Source organism: Parambassis ranga, chromosome 14 (genome assembly GCF_900634625.1).
Source record: "Parambassis ranga chromosome 14, fParRan2.1, whole genome shotgun sequence".
In the NCBI taxonomy this organism is placed as follows: domain Eukaryota; kingdom Metazoa; phylum Chordata; class Actinopteri; family Ambassidae; genus Parambassis; species Parambassis ranga.
Genome location: NC_041034.1, coordinates 959,547 through 980,535, shown reverse-complemented (window position 1 = coordinate 980,535; position 20,989 = coordinate 959,547). Strand labels below are relative to the sequence as shown.

Sequence of the window (20,989 nt, the reverse complement as noted above, 5' to 3'; positions counted from 1 at the left end):
CTGTGTCAGGCTGAAGGCATCAAGTGAAGAGAGAGGTTCATGGAAACAATCCCTGTTCTACAACCAGCTGGCAGCATGCACAGACACTACTTTAATGTTAACTGGCCTGTTATCGATGGATGGACTCATGTTAGCGAACAGCAGCTTGTGCTGATGTTGTCATGACAATGAAAACTCATCACGTCTTTGTCTCCGTTCACAAAACTTTATTTTCTAGGAAAAATAATTTCATTCATGTCTCAGCATCTGACAGCAGGCTTCAGAGAGGAGGCAGCACCGCCGCCTCTTCTGACACGAGGGAGGTGGAGGAGGCGGGGTCGAGCTAAGCTAAGCTAGGCTAAAGCGAGCCCAGCTGTTCAGTTGCAGTAGTTCTGCAGGTCCAAGATGGTGCAGGGTTTGTGGCAGCACTGCTCCACGATGCCTCGCTTCACCATCATCTCCATCTGGTCCTTGAAGGCGAACTCGGCCACCTCGTTGTCGCCGCCCGGAGCCGCAGCTCCACCCGCCTTTGGAGGGAGGAAACCTGATGGAGCAGAAAGATGGGTGGGTGTTCAGAGAGGGAGGCACAGACCCCAGCAGGGTATCTGCAGGGTTAAGGAAGCCATGTTTAAGACTTTTTAAGACCTTTTTAATGCTGGTTTGATCATATTTAAGACCTTCCATTCACAAAATGCAATACAGCTCGGAACCAGTCAGTTCAAGCACTTACTGGAACTGAGGGTTCTAAAAGATACATGTTAAGGTAATTGCTCAGCAGAGCATGTAAGTGCATATATTTATAAACACAACTTTACAGTACTAACAGGTTCAATGAACTAAATACCAGAAACATAAAATGAAAAATGAACTGTGACACTTCAGTTAGAGAATATCTGAGTTCTTTGGTCTCTGCATCCAGCTCAGCTTCCAGGTCTTCAGGTCTGAGTCTCAGCTGCAAGCACGTGATCCATGAACGCGCAGCATACGTGAACTATGTTAGATGAGCTGGAGGTGGAGGAGAACCGTCAGGAGAGGGACAGGACAGGCGTGATGGAGGGGCCGCCCACACACCCGAATAAATGTTCGCTCATTCCGACCTCTTATACAAAAATACAAAACACCGAAATTCTCCACATTTTAATATATAAGAAAATATAAAAATGTTGTTTATTTGACCTGTGCTAGCCTATTTTAAGACCTCTGAACTCAATTTAAGGATTACCTGTCGTAAATAAGACTTTTTAAGACTTTTTAAGGATCCGCGGCTACAAACAACCACAAGATGACACAAAGCGTTACACAAGCGCTACTTAACGTTACACAAAACAGACACACAAACACCACAAGCAGGACAAACACGATCACAGAGACACTCAGTGACCCTGAAGACGTGTCCACAAAGGGACACCAAGCAGCCTCAAAGAGGTCTCACCCAGCAGGGGGTGCACGTCTCTCTTGGGGTTGTAGAAGAAGCCATTGTCCCCACAGACCAGGTAGAGGGCATCGACCAGGTGGGAGCCACACAGGTGCTGCGGGGCGGAGACGGCCTGGGAGCCCGGCCACGATACCACCAGTAAGACCAGCAGGGAGAAGGACTGGAGCCACAGCGCTGCCATGCTGAACTGAACACACACACACATCAGACACTCCTCACCACAGCTGGAGGAGGATGAAGAGGAGAACCACTCACCTGCAGAGTCAGAGGAGGAGCAGGAGCCTTAGTGATGAAGAGGAGGGGAGGCTGAGAGCTGGTTGGAGTGAGGCAGAATGGAGGGCATCGTCTCCATTTATCTGCACCCCTGGACACGCCCCCACGCTCTGATGATGCATTATGGGAACCCAATGTCAGGCTGTCGGAACAGATGGCACGACAAACGAACCTGACTGTGTGTGCGGTCAGCACATTGAAGTGACAGATCATTTCTGATTGGCTGCTTCCAGCACTTAGTAAAACAAACAGAGCTAATGAGCCGACATGATCTGATCACCTCCGACTGACAAACACTCATCACTATTAACCTTCTGCTCCACCTGCTGAGCTCAGCGGCTTTACGTCTTTGCTACTCTGACCCCGCACCATGCAGTCTGCAAAATACACCAGGACCCAGGACCAGCGCCAATGAATGTTATTTTAAACCAGATTTACATGTTGTGGAGGACTTTGTGTTTCTCGGATGTGTCCACACCGCACTGTGGGGATGAAATCTGGGTATGAACAAAAGGGTGCAGAGCTCAGGCTTCACCTGATGAAGCCACTGTGGGGGTCAGGGGGGACCTGGCCGACATTGTGTTGGACCCAGGCTCTGGACCGTGCAGGTGCTGGGTTAGGGTTAGGCCCAGACCACAAGCCCCTCTGAGATGAGAAGGCCTCAGTTCAAAAGGGTACAGGGCCAGCTGGGCAGAGAGACCAGGATCCATCCTTACACCTCCCTAATGAACAGATGAGGATGGATGATGACGGAAGAAGACGCCTCTGCCCCCCTGCTGCTATGGATTATTATATGTCCCTTCATAATTACAGGCAGCTATCTGTCCTGTCGTCTCTGAAAACATGTGGACCTCTTGGACTTTCTGGTCTGTCTTTGCCTGTGGTTTAATGACACATAGAAACCTCAGAGTGCCTTAAACACACGTTCACCTCTGACACACACAGGATGTGATAATGGGTGTCATGCTGACGGAGCTTGTTTGTCAGGTTCGATCCCAGCCTGGCCATGTGCCATCATCACACCTATCATTAGATTATCTAACATCAGATGTCAGCTGTCTGTCAAGGTATCTGATGGAAAGACCAGTGGGACAGGTTCTGTCCCCAGCCCTCACACCTCTTTCATCTGCTTTATAAAGCTCACTCAGAGTTACAGACACACTTCACCTGTACAGGATCCACTGAGAGGATGAAGACCACCGTGATGTTCCTGCTGTTCCTTCTGGCTGGTTCTAACTCCAAGAATCTGACAGAAGCAGAAAACGAAATTCTTGCCCGGCAGGTGGAGTACCTCCAGCCATGGCCCCTGTCGGACATCCACGCTGTGCTGAGAGAGATGGCCGCCTCTCTGGCTGTTCAGAAGGAGGAGATCAAGTCCCTACAAAGACAAAATACAGGTACATGTTACGTCAGGTAGAAGTGACAGAGATGGTTTTATGTTTTTATTGGATCCAATATTTATTCTACAAATGTTGAGTTTCCAAAGAAACTGATGGTGTGAAGGTTTTTTTTCCAGAACAGGTAACAAACCTGGAGAAACAGAAAACTGAGATGGACCAGCTGAAGCAGCAGCTCCAAGGTACAGCCTGAGTTCTGAACAACACATCATGTCTTATCCTCCTGACTTTAACCTTTTCCTGCCTGTTCAGAGCTAAAATACAATTTAGAAATATTTTCCCTTGAGATTTCACAGCATAAACTGACATTTGTCCTTGTTGTATGTTTTGTTCTGTACTGATGAAAGGGTCACAAGTTCTACTAACAAAAGGTTTTTATTCTGAACCCAATAAAACAAAAGTCTCCATTTCATCTTGGCATGAAGAGAAAGTTGCCCTCAACCCAAACACTTGGCTTAATATTTGGACCACAAAGGACAGAGGACACAAACAAGCAAACTCTGCAACTGACTGAAAATCAACTGACTGAAAATCAAGTTTTAAAGGTTTAAAATAACATTTTTCTGCCTCAGTCAAACAGGTGGCTTTCTCAACCTCACTGCTGGGGGAAGGTCACAGTGTAACTCTTGGACCCTTCAACACACATACCCCTCTGATCTTCAAACGTGTCTTCACAAACATCGGAAACGCCTACAGCCCACACACAGGTAAGCACAGCCATCACACCTTATTACTAAAATCACAGGGCAGGTTTCCAAGCATGTGGAAGTCAGCTGTTGTGGTCCCAGTATTTAAAGATGGTGATCCACACATTTCTGATTACAGGCCGACCTCCGTCTGTGTGTCCCAAACACTCATCGTCACTGTCCGCTATTACAAAAACACAAATCTCTGTCTCATTTATCAAATGAGTGATGGTCTGTCATCCCCTCCTCTTACACAGTTCGTTAACATCCGATCAGCTGATCATAGCAGAACCAGAGGGGCAGTGAGAGGGGACTGTATCACCCCCCTTAGGAAAAGTCTGTTGGGTCAAACAGCCTTTTCTGTTCAAGCTGCTGCAGAATGGAGACTCCCCCAAAACCATCAGAAACCTGAACACATACAGTGTCACTGTCCCTGAAATCAACACATACATTAAATTAATTACATTAAATAAAGGGAACAGCACTGAACGTCTGCTCTCAGCTGAGGTCAGTCTGATGGTCTAACTGCTGCTTCTGTCCTCAGGTATCTTCACTGCACCTGTCAAAGGAGTGTACAACTTTGAGTGGTGTATCACTGCAGGTGGAGGACAAAATCCCACAGGCGCTATGTTGTACAGGAATTCAGAGTACATTTATATAGCATATGAACATCAACCGTCTCATCACTCATCTGGGTCCAATGCTGCCACACTGCTGCTGCAGCCTGGAGACCAGGTGTACCTGAGTCAGTGGGTTACCTCAGTGGTGTTTGACAGCTACAACCACCACACCACCTTCAGTGGTCACCTGCTGTTCACCATGTGAGAGGGGGTCACTTCCTGTTGTAATCAGATCAGCATGAATCACTGTAACAATGTAAAGATCTCATCTTCCTCCATATGAAGAAGGATGCAGGGCAACCACTCATTCACATGTTTGAAATGTTTCCTCTGCATCTGCATCAAAACACTCTGAATGATTGACAGTGATGGAACATGTGTCTTTATCCACAGTGTGATGGTTCTGATTCTGTCTTCATTAAACAATAAACACAGCATTGCACATAAAGTCTGTGTGTTTTGATTTGGGGGAGGAACCAGGAAACAGATGATGAAGCAGGAAAACACCTGCTTCACACGCTGCAGCTCTACAACACCTTGCTGCTGCTCTTCAGTGCTCCAGGATTCACTTTAACTTCTACAGTGTCTGTTACAACCAGAACAGCCTGTAGAACCTTGACTGAAACCCAGAGCCTGATCCAGCAGTGCTTAAAGAGACAGTAAGAGGACCAACTCCCTTTAAACAGGGAGAAGCTTGGAGCAGCGTCAGCCTCTTGCTGCCGACTGGCCGGGTAAAGCAGCAGAGGAGGACGTAGATGCTGGTATTCATGGTGAAAGAGGACTCTTGGCTCTTCCTGCTCCCAGAACAACCAGAGCCACAGCACCTCTGTAGTCCAAATGAAAGCTTCCATTCTAACACCATCGTTGTGCGACAATAAAACAAGTTTTGGTCGAACATCTAAATAAACCTCCAGCCCTCCATTTTCTTCCACTGGAGGCCAAGGCAGCACGTGTATACATCTTTGGCTAATGTTAGCATTGAGCTAACACTTAGGTAACATGTAGCTAGCGCTACCAAAAGACAGAGGTTCACATTCACACTTTAAAAACCAAACCAGCCAAGAAACCGTCACACACTGAAACACACACTTCAAACAGCCAGACGTGTTGGTAGCTAAACTTCTGAGGGTGCTCTGTGCTAACTAGCTAACGTCTGGAATATTCTGTATTAACACTACAACAACAGAATATGTAGCTCTGACTCTATAAACTAGTTTAATTCGACTCATATGATGCAGTTACCTCAACTGGTTTGTTCAAATACAAGGATTCATATTAACCCACCATTAACTCCTGCTGTTGGTGCTGTGCCGGCCTCACAGAAGGCCCATAGGCTGGTCAGATAACAACCAGCTGATCAACATGTATCAATCCCTGAGGGCACCTGTGACCTGCATGAACAGCACTGGAATGTGTTCACACAACCAACACAGCAGCTTGAACACGTCCACCAAGATCTCAACTCAGCTGAAGACGGAAACAGCAGGAGCTGCACTGCTCATTTATTCCACACCTAACAGACTGGAACCTTCAAGGTAACCACAGTCACTGCAGGATGACCAGCCCCGTGTCCTCCAGCTGCTGCCTCACACTCCACAGGCTGCAGCACTAACACATGGGTATGTAGCACCCCCTGCAGGCAGGCAGGGAGAACAGCACCACTAAAACAAAACATGACAGAAGGAAAAGAGGGACAGAGCAGAATGCACAGCTGATAATGTTCAGCAGCACAGTCAGCCTGCCTCCTGATCCCAAACCTCCTCGTGAAGATTCTCCTAATGCTTAAGCACTGCTGGGCTGCAGATCAGCTTTCCCTAAATCTAGACAGGACGACTCATAATCATTTGCTCTTGAATCCAGACAAAACTGAGGTCATTGTGTTTGGATCTAAACACTTCAGGAATGGATGAGCTGTTCATGTTGTTACTCTGGATGTCATTTTGTCCTCTGTGAGGACCCTCAGAGTCTTGTTGAGCAGGGTTTGTCCTTTTATGTGAGAGGTGCTTGACAGCTAAAGACTCTTCTACTTACTCTGGGAACCACGAGTAGACCTGCAGTCTCACAGTGGGCTGTTCTTCAGGGACTGCGTGGTGCCATCAGGCCCAGCTGGTGCTTTGCGTCTTACGTACTTTGAACTTTGAGGAGGGATATGATCCGTGCTGCTGGTTCCTGTCAGTACTCTGGCTGCAGTGTTCTGGAACCCAAACTGGGATCTGGTTTCACAGGAGAAGGGTCGGATAACTAAAGGCCCGGCTCCCATTCTGCTTCTGAAGATCCTAGGAACCACAACTGAACCAGCACCATGAGAGCAGAGCCTTCTGTGGGGATTGTATGGTGCTGTTGGGTCCTGAAATGTGATGCTGCTTGGTCTCTGAGGGCCTTGTGGGTGAGGAGGAGGAGGATATGATCCATGCTGCTGGTTCCTGTCAGTACTCGGGCTGCAGTGTTCTGGATCAGCTGCAGACTCCTCAGAGAGCGACCTGGGCGTCCTGATAATGATCAGTTACAGCAGTCCAGCCTAGAAGAGACAAAGACCTGGACTAGTGTCTGAGTCAGCATGCTCCTGTCCTGTCTGTAACAATAACAGGTTCTGGCCGCACTAGGATGTGGTTTTGATTGACAGCTTGGCACTCGGCTGAGCCGGACCTTCAGTAAACATCCAGCAGTCGGCCTGTCAGCTCAGATGTTCACAGTAGCAGCACTGTGAAAACTCAGAAACACAAAGAAAACAAGAAGTCACAATGTGGACTTGGGCTGACTCTTAATGCTGAGGCAACACTAACTCACATCAACATGTGCTAGCTCTGTCCTTTAGCGACTTTAGCATCAATGCAGAGTTAACACTAACACTGCTGAGTCAGCAGATGTGTGCAGGCCAACGTGTCTCACTCCAACACATGAATCATAGCAACACTTCTCCAAACAACAACACAGCACATCAGCGCATCCACACTGCTAGCTGAAGCTGTGCTTTTAGCTTTTTTCTGCAGACAGTAAAGAGCATCCAGCCAGATGGAAGATCACTGTACAGGTGATAGAAGGAACTACATGTCAGCATCAGGCTATTTTATGCAGCTTTCATACGTGATGCTGAATTTAAACCAGTGGACACTGCAGCATTCAGTGTGCCAATGAACACCTGTCCCACAGAACCAAGACGGACTGAGATCTTCAACAGAGGAGGCCCAAACTCCTGACTGCAGCTCTGGACCTGTAGCAAGAGACCACTTCAAACAAGCAGCCAGATCCTGGTCTCAGCACGGATGTTGTGGTAGGACTGAGGGTCACATGTCATGCAGCCGTTCATGCAAAGAGAAACACTTCCACAGTGCTGCTACTGTAAACATCTGAGCTGTCAATCAAAACCACATCCTAGTGCAGGCAGAACACATGTACTGATGAAGTGATCATATCCTCATTGGCCTGTCTGGCACACAGTGGACCGACCAGCTGTTACAGCAGGACAGGAGCATGCTGGCACAGAGCCATGCTCAGACACTGGCATGTCTGACCTTTGAACCATCAGGACAGATGGACCCTTCAGACCAGAAGAGTCCCACAGTGCCTGGAGTCAAAGGTCATCAATACATGAACACACATGTGAATCAATAAATACAGAACCAAACCACTTATGTGGGGCTGGGTTGTGAGCGCAGCACCATGGCCTCAGGCTTGAAGCTGCTGATCCTTTTCCCTTCTCAAATGATATGCTTCTCAGCCTCACTGCTGGGGGATGCTGACAGTGTAACTGTTGGACCCTTCAACACTTTTACCCCTCTGATCTTTAAATGTGTCGTCACAAACATCGGAAACTCCTACAGCCCACAGACAGGTAAGCACAGCCATCACACTTTATTACTAAAATCATCAATCTTTCAAAGGTTTCCAAGCATGTGGAAGTCAGCTGTTGTGGTCCCAGTATTTAAAGATGGTGAGCCACACTCCATTTCTAATTACTGGCCGACCTCCGTCTGTGTGTCCAAATGTCTCGATACAGATGTATGCAGATGACACTGTTCTCTATGTTCATTACAGCAGTGAGCGGGGTTTAGGGGGGGGGCGATCGTGGAAGCAGTAAACTCACGCTGTGATACGTCAACTGTCTGTCACTCAAGCGGCAACGCCCATAATTATGCGTAATTGTAAGTCAGAATACAATTGAAACGAGTGAGTTGTAAAAAAAGGGCTGGAAACAGGCTGTAAACACGTTAATTTCTGCTGTGAAGTCGGCTATTTTAACATGGGAGTCTATGGGAAATTACTTGCTTTTGGAGCCAACCCCTAGCAGTTGCGGCATGAATTACAAGTTTCGACATTTCCGCATGGGCTTCAACTTTGAGCCCCGAAGGCTGCCACTTGGTGTGAATATAAGTAAGTGTTACAAACGTACAACAAAACTCTGGATAGGAAACCAAACACTCATCATCTCTGTCCGCTATTACAAATACACAAATCCAAGGATGCACCGAATATATTGAGCCGAATATTGCAAAAAAGCCACATTCGTCCTTCGGTTGTGAGTTAAAAGCACAGCCGAATAGTGGCGTGTGTGATGCGATCACGCAGTGTACAGTGACGCTGAGACCTGGCGCCAGTTACCATGTCGGCGGTGTGGAGATATTTCAAAGCGCAGGAGAGCGATAACAGAACTGCAGTTTGCAATGAATGATCAGCCAAATTATCTAGAGGGGGTTCCTCCACAAAGAACTTCAGCACTACTACATTAACTTGTCACCTGAAAGCCAAACACCCCACACAGCATGCTGAGTGAGAGAGAGACGGCTGCAGCAGCTGCAAGGAAAGCTGATCCCAGGATGCCCACTCCGTCCATGGCCGACATCTTTGAAAAGAAGAAAAGTTTTCAGAGGACAATGCCAAAGCAAACGGAATCACAAAGAAGATAATGGAGCACATGGCTTGGATGACCAACTGTTCAGTGTTGTGGAGGACATTGGCTTTCGGAGGTATTCGGTACCATTCAGTATTCGGCCAAGCTTTTAATTTTTTATTCGACTTCGGCCACAAATTTTCATTTCGGTGCATCCCTATCGGAAACAAAGAGTGTTTCTCAGAATCACAGTGAAGACGTCTCCTCCCCTGCAGGACCTCCACACGTGGACCAGAAATCCAGGTCTGCTGAGGAAAACTTCCTCATACTTCCTCTGCAAACATTCTTATGGCTCACTTCTCAGCTCTCTGAACCACACCAGTCAGTTCAAATGATTGAATTGAACGTTTTCCTTCACTGCAGTTATCCAACACCAGGCTTCAGCTGTCTGTCTGGTTATCTGATGTAATTAAAGAATGAGAACACAAAGAGCATTGTAACAACATATTATGTTCCAGCAGTCACACCTCTTTCATCTGCTTTATAAAGCTCACTCAGAGTTACAGACACACTTCACCTGTACAGGATCCACTGAGAGGATGAAGACCACCGTGATGTTCCTGCTCTGCCTTCTGGCTGGTTCTGACTCCAAGAATCAGACAGAAGCAGAAAAAGAAGTTCTTGCCCAGCAGGTCAAGAACATCCAGCCTCGTCCCCTGGACATCCACGCTGTGCTGAGAGAGATGGCCGCCTATCTGGCTGCTCAGAAGGAGGAGATCCCTACAAAAGTCCCTACAAAGACAAAATACAGGTACATGTTACGTCAGGTAGAAGTGACAGAGATGGTTTTATGTTTTATTGAATCCAATATTTATTCTACAAATGTTGAGTTTCCAAAGAAACTGATGGTGTGAAGGTTTTTTTTAGAAAATCTGGAGAAACAGAACACTGAGTCCACCCAGCTGAGAAAGCAGCTCCAAGGTACAGCCTGAAGTCTGAACAACAGATCTGTGCTGCTGAGCTGTGTCTCAGTCCAAACATGTAACGACTTCTTTCCTCTTTTTTCCAGAACAGGTAACAAATCTGGAGAAACAGAAAACTGAGACGGACCAGCTGAAGCAGCAGCTTCAAGGTACAGTTTAAGATAAGATAAGTATAAGTGTCACTATAATCCAAAAAGAGTACAGTACGCGGTATGAGCACAATATATGATACATGGATACAATATGGAGATGTAAGGTGCTAAGTAAACATAATATAGGAATGACAGTGATGCCTGACATGATTATCTAGCGCTTCTCCCTACAGAAAGGGGAGGAGTTACAGTCTAATGGCCACTGGCAGGAAGGACCTCCTGTGGCGTTCTGTGCTGCTCCTCGTAGTCTCAGTCTACCACTGAATGTGCTCCTGTAGGACAGCAGTGTGTCGTGCAGGGGGTGAGACGTGTTGTTACGAATACTGAGGAGTTTCCTCAGTATCCTCCTCTCCGTCACCTCCACCACAGACTCCAGCTCCACTCCCAGCACCGAGCCAGCCTTCCTAATGAGCTTGTTGAGTCTGTTGGTGTCGGCCGCCTTCATCCTGCTGCCCCAGCACACTACAGCGTAGAAGATGACGCTGGAGACCACCGAGTGGTAAAACATCTGCAGCATGGTCTGGCAGACGTTAAAGGACCTGAGTCTCCTCAGTAGATACAGGCGACTCTGTCCCTTCCTGTATATTGCCTCTGCGTTTGTGGACCAGTCCAGTTTGTGGTCAATGTGGACACCCAGGTATTTGTAGCTGTCCACAATGTCCACGTTGGTACCCTTGATGCTGACCGGGTTAGGGAGTGTCTGGTGCTTCCTGAAGTCCACCACCAGCTCTCTTGTCTTTGTGACATTCAGCTGCAGGTGGTTCTGTCCGCACCACTCCACAAAGCTGTCCACCACACTCATATACTCCGCCTCCCGACCTCTGCTGGTACAGCCCACAATGGCAGAGTCATCCGAGAACTTCTGCAGGTGGCAGGACTGTGAGCAGTGTCTGAAGTCCGATGTATAGAGTGTGAACAGGAATGGAGACAGTACCGTGCCCTGGGGTGCCCCCGTGCTGCTCACTATCGTGTCCGAGACGGTGTTCCTCAGCCTCACAAATTGTGGTCGACCTGTAAGATAGTTAGTGATCCAGGTGACCAGTGGGGTCTCTACCTGCATGTCCAGGAGCTTCCTATTCAAAAGGGCAGGCTGCATGGTGTTAAAGGCACTGGAAAAATCAAAGAACATGATTCTAACAGTGTTACCTGCCTCCTCCAAGTAGGTGTGTGCTCTGTGCAGCAGGTAGATGATGGCGTCCTCCACTCCAATACGGGGCTGGTAAGCAAACTGCAGGGGGTCCAGCGATGGTTCCACAACAGCACGCAGGTGTTTCAGGAAGTCTGAACAACAGATCATGTCTTATCCTCCTGACTAACTTTTTTCCTGCCTAGTCAGAGCTAAAAGAAGAGGTCAACTCAGGATGTTCTAAAAGTATTTTCACAGCACGTTGTGTACAACTTGTTGAACTGCTTCAGAACAGGTTTTCTGTTATGTACTGAGGAAAGTATTGAATTGAAAGCGTTCAGGAGATCTAGGTAGGCCAGGTTTGAATCTTTAAATGAAAATAACAAAGTAAGCAGGCTAGTTAGCTATTGGCTAACCTCATTAAATCGTTCTCATGTCCATCACAGCTGTTACTGATGAAAGGGTCATTATTTTTACTAACAACAGGTGTTTATTCTTTTTTATTTATGATTTATGATTCCTGGTTACTTGGGTAAAAAAGTCTCCATTTCATCTTAGCATGAAGAGAAAGTTGCCCTCAACCCAAACACATGAGTAGTCATTGCAAAGGCTGGAAGTCCTCTATTGAGCACAACAGGACTTAGTAGGGTAGCTTAATATTTGGACCACAAACCACAAAGGACACAAACAAGCAGACTGGGTCTCAGAAAAACAAGTTTAAAGGTTTATAATTACAATTTTTTTTTCAGAACAGGTAACAAATCTGGAGAAACAGAAAACTGAGACGGACCAGCTGAAGCAGCAGCTTCAAGGTACAGTTTGAAGTCTGAACAACAGATCATGTGTACATATGTACAGCAGAACAACACAAAGCTTAAAATGACACTTTCCTCTCTCAGCCAAACAGGTGGCTTTCTCAGCCTCACTGCTGCCCAATGATCAGATTGAAACTCTTGGACCCTTTAACACATACACCACTCTGATCTTCAAACATGTCGTCACAAACATCGGAAGCGCCTACAGCCCACACACAGGTAACAACAGGACTGAACGTCTGCTCTCAGCTGAGGTCAGTCTGATGGTCTAACTGCTGCTTCTGTCTGAATTCAGAGCACATTTATATAGCGTATGAACATCAACCATCTCATTACTCATCTGTCACTAATGCTGCTACACTGCTGCTGCAGCCTGGAGATCAGGTGTACCTGCGTCAGTGGGCTAACTCAGTGGTATATGATAATCACAACCACCACACCACCTTCAGTGGTCACCTGGTGTTCACCATGTGAGAGGGGGTCACTTCCTGTTGTAATCAGATCAGCATGAATCACTGTAACAATGTAAAGATCTCATCTTCCTCCATATGAAGAAGGATGCAGGGCAACCACTCATTCACATGTTTGAAATGTTTCCTCTGCATCTGCATCAAAACACTCTGAATGATCGACAGTGATGGAACATGTGTCTTTATCCACAGTGCTGATGGTTCTGATTCTGTCTTCATTAAACAATAAACACAGCATTGCACATAAAGTCTGTGTGTTTTGATTTGGGGGAGGAACCAGGAAACAGATGATGAAGCAGGAAAACAGCTGCTTCACTGTACCACACCTGAAAGAACAAACAGACCAAGGAAACATTGAATGAACCAGTGAGCACAATGGAGACAAAAACATTCAATAAAAGCATTAAAAAAAACATACACCACAATTCAGGCTGATTCAGTGCCGGCTGGGATCTTTGGATGAGTGTCGTCTGACAGGACTCCGACACAGACCCTATCAACAGGTGTGTTGTGGCATGAATGACCTCCTCACACCACACAATCTGTCTGGACTGCACGACAGCCACGGGCACAGATCCAGACTAAAGGCAGGGCTTTTCTTTACCTCCTCTGGTAGCTGTCAGACGTCCTTCTTGATCCTTTGGTTTGTCCGTCCTCCCAGAGCGTCATGGTGGATTATTCAGTAATATAAGGATTTTCATCAGGTTTGTCTTTTTGTGTTGTTCCAATGCAAACATGAGATAAACATGTGAATACCGAAACATTTGCAATTTCAATAGCTTTCTGGAAGAAGACTAGTGAAGCCATTACAGTCCCACCCAGGTAGAGGAGAGCGCAGGAGAAACAGCAGGGCCAGAGAGGAGGTCTTTGTGTTAAGCTACAGGCTAACTCACACTGACTAAAAACTGCAGTGACCAGACAACACCAAGTTCCCGACGTCTCCACATCAGGTCTCACCTGAACCTCCCACCTGGTCAAGAAAGCGCAACAAAGCTTTCTCTTCCTCAGGAAGCTGACAGACTGTCCTTCCAGCTGTTGGTGAACTCCTACAGAAGTGCTACACAGAGCTTCATCTCACTGTGACCCCCTGCCAGACCTGGACTCAGTCTACGCTGACAAAGGAACAAGGCCAGCAGCATTGCCACAGATCCCACCCCCACAAATTGTGTTGTTCCAATGCAAACATGAGAGATAAACATGTGAATACCAAAACATTTGCAATTTCAATAGTTTTCTGGAAGAAGGGTTTCATTTTCTGACCCATCTGTCCTGATGGTTCAAAGGTCAGACATGCCAGTGTCTGAGCATGGCTCTGTGCCAGCATGCTCCTGTCCTGCTGTAACAGCTGGTCGGTCCACTGTGTGCCAGACAGGCCAATGAGGATATGATCACTTCATCAGTACATGTGTTCTGCCCGCACTAGGATGTGGTTTTGATTGACAGCTCAGATGTTTACAGTAGCAGCACTGTGAAAGTGTTTCTCTTTGCATGAACGGCTGCATGACATGTGACCCTCAGTCCTACCACAACATCCGTGCTGAGAGCAGGATCTGGCTTCCTGACCCGGCTGCTGGTTTCTTCTGTGGATGAGCTCTTGCTGTCGTCTCTAAAGACCTCTGGCAGAACCCACAGGAATGGGCTGTCTCCTGTGTAGTTCTCTGATGTAGAGCAGTGCTGATGAAGCCATGGTGGAGGAGACAGAGCAGATGGAGCTGTGCAGCTCTGAAGCCGCCAGTGACTCTGCTGGTGATGTGTGGTGGTGTTTAGGGCCTTCAGGCGCTCATAGCATAGCAGGTGTCAGTGCAGTGGACACATGTAGCTCTGACCACACACTGTGACTGTCCTCCTGCTGTCAGCTGGACAAGGACCTTTTTTAAGTCTGAGTGGACTGCACCTCAGTGCAGTAAATAGTCTGTCCCCAGTGTCCTCAGTGTCCTCTCCTCTTTGTGGAGAAAGATGGTTAAGCTTGGAGGTTCAAGGCCGTACTGTCCCTGCAGCAGCTGCAGTCAGGAGTTTGGACCTCCTCTGTTGATGATCTCATGTGACTGCAGTGGATCAGTTTTAAGCAAAACACAAACATAACAGTTATTTATTGAAGAAACATGAGTTCAGCAGTTGATTCAGCAGCGTGTAGATCCAGCTTTAGCCGCCAGACACTGCAGCTTCCTGTTTGATTCCATCAGTCTGTCACATGGAGGGATTCTGATGCTTTCTTCTTCACATCATGTCTTCAGTTCATTGATGCTGTTGGACCTCACTTATGCACAGGTGGGAGCAGCTCTTCATGGCCTCTGTGCCATGTTCTTCCTGACCCTAAAACTGTCTTTGCAGACTAGTGCCTGTGCAAACAGCCTGAAGAAGACACTCCTCCATAGTGTGTCTGCAGTTGTCAGAGTCCTCTGTGAATTCTGCTCGCTGTCAGTTTATTTATTTAATCAAATAAGTCTTAACTTCCTCCTCATGTTCACACCTCTTTTATCTGCTCTATAAAGCTCATTCTGGGTTGCAGACAGCACAGTTCACCTGCACAGGTTCTACTGAGGATGAAGATCACCATGTTGCTCCTGCTGCTCCTCCTGGTTGCTTCTGTTTCCGCTCAATCGGCTGTTCAGAAGGTGGAAATCGTCTGCTCACCAAAGGAGAACGCGGGTACGGCGTGATATCATTTCTTCTCACAAACTGCTCACAGTGGTCTCTTCATCGTCTTTGTTCCTCTTTATAACCACAGCTTTAGGTTTGTTGTTACAGTTGATGTGGGTCAGCAGAGAAGCTCTTTGTCACATGCAGAAGTTGGACTGAACATAATGTAATCATGATCTCTCTCAATCAAACCAGTGGCTTTCTCCGCCTCCCTGGTGGTTGGAGGCGAGCTAACTCTTGGACCCTTTGACAAACACACGGTTCTGGTCTTCAAACACGTTGTCACCAACATTGGAAATGCCTACAGCCCAGAGACAGGTAACCATAGCAACGCCTCATCTCAGCCAGTCAGTTCAGTAAAATGTGGTTTCAGTTAGACGCTCTGTGCAGAACTCCGATGGTATTTTAAGGGCTGAGGGTAAAGACATAAAGCCATAAAACTCCTGGTAACATGTCCAAAACAATGTCCTACAGGTTTGTTCACGGCGCCGGTGACAGGAGCGTACCACTTTGAGTGGTACATAGGTGTCCACGGTCCAAGTCCTACATCTGCTGGGTTGTTCAAGAATTCAGACCAAATCTTTTTAGCGTGGGAGCAGCAGACAGCCGGCCTCTTTGGAACCGCTGCCAATGGCGTGACGCTGCAGCTGAAGGCGGGAGATCAAGTGTCTGTGCGCCTCTGGGCTGGAACCAAGATATTTGATAATCTCTATCACCACACCACCTTCAGTGGTCACCTGCTGTTCACCATGTGAGAGGGGGTCACTTCCTGTTGTAATCAGATCAGCATGAATCACTGTAACAATGTAAAGATCTCATCTTCCTCCATATGAAGAAGGATGCAGGGCAACCACTCATTCACATGTTTGAAATGTTTCCTCTGCATCTGCATCAAAACACTCTGAATGATTGACAGTGATGGAACATGTGTCTTTATCCACAGTGTGATGGTTCTGATTCTGTCTTCATTAAACAATAAACACAGCATTGCACATAAAGTCTGTGTGTTTTGATTTGGGGGAGGAACCAGGAAACAGATGATGAAGCAGGAGAACACCTGCTTCACACGCTGCAGCCTGATACAGACCTGTATCCAACCAAAACAAACCAAACCTGTTTACAGCAGCTGCAATGACCCCGAGCTGCATCACTACAACAACCAGTCTGCAGTTCTTTGAATGGAAGCCGGATACATTCAGAAAGTATTGTGATTACAGGGCTCAACAAACCTGTAACTTGATGGATGGTCAGCTGTTCAGTTTATTATCTTTGCATAAACACCATTGTAACAACATATTATGTTCCAGCAGTCACACCTCTTTCATCTCCTTTATAAAGCTCACTCAGAGTTACAGACACAGTTCACCTGTACAGGATCCACTGAGAGGATGAAGACCACCGTGATGTTCCTGCTCTGCCTTCTGGCTGGTTCTGACTCCAAGAATCAGACAAAAGCAGAAAAAGAAGTTCTTGCCCAGCAGGTGGAGTACCTCCAGCCCTGTCCCCTGAACATCCACGCTGTGCTGAGAGAGATGGCCGCCTCTCTGGCTGTTCAGAAGGAGGAGATCAAGTCCCTACAAAGAAAAGATACAGGTACATGTTACGTCAGGTAGAAGTGACAGAGATGGTTTTATGTTTTATTGAATCCAATATTTGTTCTACACTGAGTCCACCCAGCTGAGAAAGCAGCTCCAAGGTACAGCCTGAAGTCTGAACAACAGATCTGTGCTGCTGAGCTGTGTCTCAGTCCAAACATGTAACAACTTCTTTCCTCTTTTTTCCAGAACAGGTAACAAATCTGGAGAAACAGAAAACTGAGATGGACCAGCTGAAGCAGCAGCTCCAAGGTACAGTTTGAAGTCTGAACAACAGATCATGTGTGTACATATGTACAGCAGAACAACACAAAGCTTAAAATGACACTTTCCTCTCTCAGCCAAGCAGGTGGCTTTCTCAGCCTCACTGACAACAGAAAGTCAACTTACGGTCGGACCCTTCAACACTTTTACCCCTCTGATCTTCAAACATGTCGTCACAAACATCGGAAACGCCTACAGCCCACACACAGGTAACAACAGCACTGAACGTCTGCTCTCAGCTGAGGTCAGTCTGATGGTCTAACTGCTGCTTCTGTCCTCAGGTATCTTCACTGCACCTGTCAGAGGACTGTACCACTTTGAGTGGCACGTGGTTAACCATGGAGTACACCCCACAGGTGCTGTGTTGTTCAGGAATTCAGAGCACATTTATATAGCGTATGAACATCAACCGTCTCATTTCTCATCTGTCACTAATGCTGCCACACTGCAGCTGAACCCTGGAGATCAGGTGTTCCTGCGTCAGTGGTCTGACTCACAGATATTTGATAATGGAAATCACCACACCACCTTCAGTGGTCACCTGCTGTTCACCATGTGAGAGGGGGTCACTTCCTGTTGTAATCAGATCAGCATGAATCACTGTAACAATGTAAAGATCTCATCTTCCTCCATATGAAGAAGGATGCAGGGCAACCACTCATTCACATGTTTGAAATGTTTCCTCTGCATCTGCATCAAAACACTCTGAATGATCAACAGTGATGGAACATGTGTCTTTATCCACAGTGTGATGGTTCTGATTCTGTCTTCATTAAACAATAAACACAGCATTGCACATAAAGTCTGTGTGTTTTGATTTGGGGGAGGAACCAGGAAACAGATGATGAAGCAGCACCTTTTTATCTTAGTTTTATCTGCTTTTAAGGTTCACCTTTATGTCGCACCTTGTATTGAAGGTGCAGGGTGCAGGTGATACAATAAGAACCAATTTAAAGTCTGTCCACTTCCTGTTCATTCTGTACAGAAGGCTGTAGCCTGCTCTGTTTAGTCTGATTCATTACAAAGAGCAACAGACTATGAACTTACCTCCTGGTAGCTTAACACAAGGAAGAAGTGGGTGCGACGCTGAAGGTGTAGCCCGCTCTGGATCCAGGTCAAACCCACCAACAGAAACTCTTCTCTCATCCACCAGCGTAGGCCCCGCCCATTTAGGTGTACTGAAGTCGCAGGACCGATTTTCGAGCAAACCAATCAAAATAAATCTTTGTGTTTTTATGGAATAGTAAAGAAACGACTGTAACTCCACAGACTGCAGCTACAGCAGGGGTCTCTAAGCTGCGGCCCGCGAGCCGATATTTTGTGGCCCCCTACTTGAGATCAATGTTTAGTGTTAGTGTGGACGCTGTTATGATCCTGTGCTTGTTCCTGGTTTTGTATTCTTATTGTTTATCCCTCTTGTCATTTATTAGTATTTTTGAGATTTGGTTCCTCTTTCTCTGCTCTTCCTCAGTCCTTCCCTCTCTCCTTCTGTTCCTCCCTCCTCCTTCTCTGCTCCTCCTCAGTCCTTCCCTCTCTCCTTCTGTTCCTCCACCCTGATTATTAGCTCCCCCCTGATTGTGTTCACCTGTGTTTCACCCTCCTTATTTAAGCCTTGTGCTTCCCTTTGTCTTAGTCAGATCATTGTGTTTGTCACTCCCGTGCCATGAACTTCTTCTCCCCAGGTTTGTTGTATAGCTTTGTATTTTTGTTGCTCAGTCACAGTTTAGTTTGGTCTTTCTTGTACCCTGGACTGTGTTTTTGGCTTCATTAAAGCTCACCTTTGTTTAAACACCACTTTGGTCTGCATTTGGGTCCAATTTCCTCACCGAACACAACAGAATGATCTGACCTACAAATGGACCCAGCAGACCAATTAGTTGACCCGGTGGAGCTCTTTTTCAGTTGGAGGGTCTTAAACGAGCACATGGTAAGGCTCCATGATGCCGTGAACTGGGTGGACCACATGCCATCTCCCCCCTCAGATGAAAGGGAGATTCAGCAGTGGTGTGCCCACCGAATGTCCCTGCTGCTGCGCTTAGGGGACCTCCATGGGGAGATGCAGAAGCTGCGGGTTAAGATGGAGGAGGTCCTGGTCACTGAACCGTGGATGCACTCAACCTACCACCCTGTGTTCCGGAAGATGGAGGAGTTCCCCCCTCCGGTGGCTCCAGCACTCCCTGCCTGGGCCATTCGCCCAGCCCCTGCTACCCCTTCAGCTACTCCTTCCTCGCCTGTTCCTGCTTCAGCTGGCAGGTCGACGATGTCGCCCCCAGCTCATCTCTCCCTGGGTGTTCCTGCAGAGGCCGAGGGCTCCGTTCAACCCAGGGGGGCAGGTCTCCCCGCTCCGTCAGAGCTCCTCCCCGCTCCTTCAGAGGGCGGACTCCAGACGACGTCGCTCCTCCCCGCTCCTTCAGAGGGCGGACTCCAGACGACGTCGCTCCTCCCCGCTCCGTCAGAGCTCCTCCCCGCTCCTTCAGAGGGCGGACTCCAGATGACGTCGCTCCTCCCCGCTCCGTCAGAGCTCCTCCCCGTTCCTTCAGAGGGCGGACTCCTGGCGACGTCGCTCCTCCCCGCTCCGTCAGAGCTCCTCCCCGCTCCTTCAGAGGGTGGACTCCTGGCGACGTCACTTCCTCCCGAGCCACCCGAGGGTGGTCTTCCCTGTGCTGCCCCTTGTGAACTGTCCAACGAGACATTGGATTTTTTATTTTGTGGAACAGCTGTGGCTTTGACGTTGACTCTGGGGATAGTCTATTCGGATTATGTTGGACTTTCAGCCTCAGCCTCCTGTTCGGTCCTGGGTCACAGTCCTGACCCAGTAGAACCTTCAGCCGTTGTGACCGGTCTAGTCACCGAAGTTTCCTCGTCTCTGGTTTCCTGTCCGGTCCCCGGAGGGTCCTCGTCTCTGGTTTCCTGTCCGGACCCCGGAGGGTCCTCGTCTCTGGTTTCCTGTCCGGACCCCGGAGGGTCCTCTGCCTTGGCCTCGTCTTCGGCTCTGGCCTCCTGTCCGGACCCTGGAGGGTCCCCGGCCTCGTCCTCGCTGGTGTTCTTCCGCCCTGACCCTGGAGGGCCCGCGTCTCCGTCTCTGGTGGTCTTCCGCCCGGACCCTGGAGGGTCCGCCTCCTGTCCGGACCCTGGAGGGTCCCCGGCCTCGTCCTCGCTGGTGTTCTTCCGCCCTGACCCTGGAGGGCCCGCGTCTCCGTCTCTGGTGGTCTTCCGCCCGGACCCTGGAGGGTCCGCGTCTCCGTCTCTGGTGGCCTTCCGCCCGGACCCTGGAGGGTCCGCGTCTCCGTCTCTGGTGGTCTTCCGCCCGGACCCTGGAGGGTCCGCATCTCCGTCTCTGCTGGCCTTCAGCCCGGACCCCGGAGGGTCCAGCTCCCTGTCCCTGCTGGCCTTCAGCCCGGACCCCGGAGGGTCCAGCTCCCTGTCCCTGCTGGCCTTCAGCCCGGACCCCGGAGGGTCCAGCTCCCTGTCCCTGCTGGCCTTCAGCCCGGACCCCGGAGGGTCCAGCTCCCTGTCCCTGCTGGCCTTCAGCCCGGACCCCAGAGGGTCCAGCTCCCTGTCCCTGCTGGCCTTCCGACCGGACCCCGGAGGGTCCAGCTCACTGTCTCTGCTGGTCTTCCGACCGGACCCTGGAGGGCCCATGACTCCGCCTCCACTGGCCTTTTGCCCTTCTCCCTGCCTCTGTTGGGCGTCTGTCAGGACCCAGAAGGCCCCAACCCCTGAGTG

The 20,989-nt window shown here is 48.5% G+C and overlaps 2 protein-coding genes across 2 annotated transcripts; one reads left to right on the top strand and one right to left on the bottom strand.

The window, feature by feature from the left end:
* Nucleotides 1-191: 191 nt before the first annotated feature.
* On the bottom strand, nt 192-1,768 carry LOC114445921 (insulin). The gene is made up of 3 exons (XM_028421242.1): nt 1,670-1,768; nt 1,412-1,601; nt 192-523 (listed from the first exon to the last, which is right to left on the bottom strand). Exons 2-3 carry the CDS (start codon nt 1,593-1,595, stop codon nt 357-359), a joined length of 351 nt encoding a protein of 116 aa, XP_028277043.1. The 5' UTR covers nt 1,596-1,601; nt 1,670-1,768; the 3' UTR covers nt 192-356.
* A 1,081-nt stretch (nt 1,769-2,849) lies between these two features.
* LOC114446452 (uncharacterized) lies at nt 2,850-16,384 on the top strand. Its single transcript, XM_028422093.1, has 8 exons — nt 2,850-3,084; nt 10,146-10,199; nt 10,288-10,350; nt 12,379-12,513; nt 12,590-12,764; nt 15,274-15,413; nt 15,600-15,722; nt 15,879-16,384. The coding sequence occupies exons 1-8, from the start codon at nt 2,877-2,879 to the stop codon at nt 16,157-16,159; spliced, it is 1,179 nt and encodes a 392-aa protein (XP_028277894.1). The 5' UTR covers nt 2,850-2,876; the 3' UTR covers nt 16,160-16,384.
* Nucleotides 16,385-20,989: the final 4,605 nt, after the last annotated feature.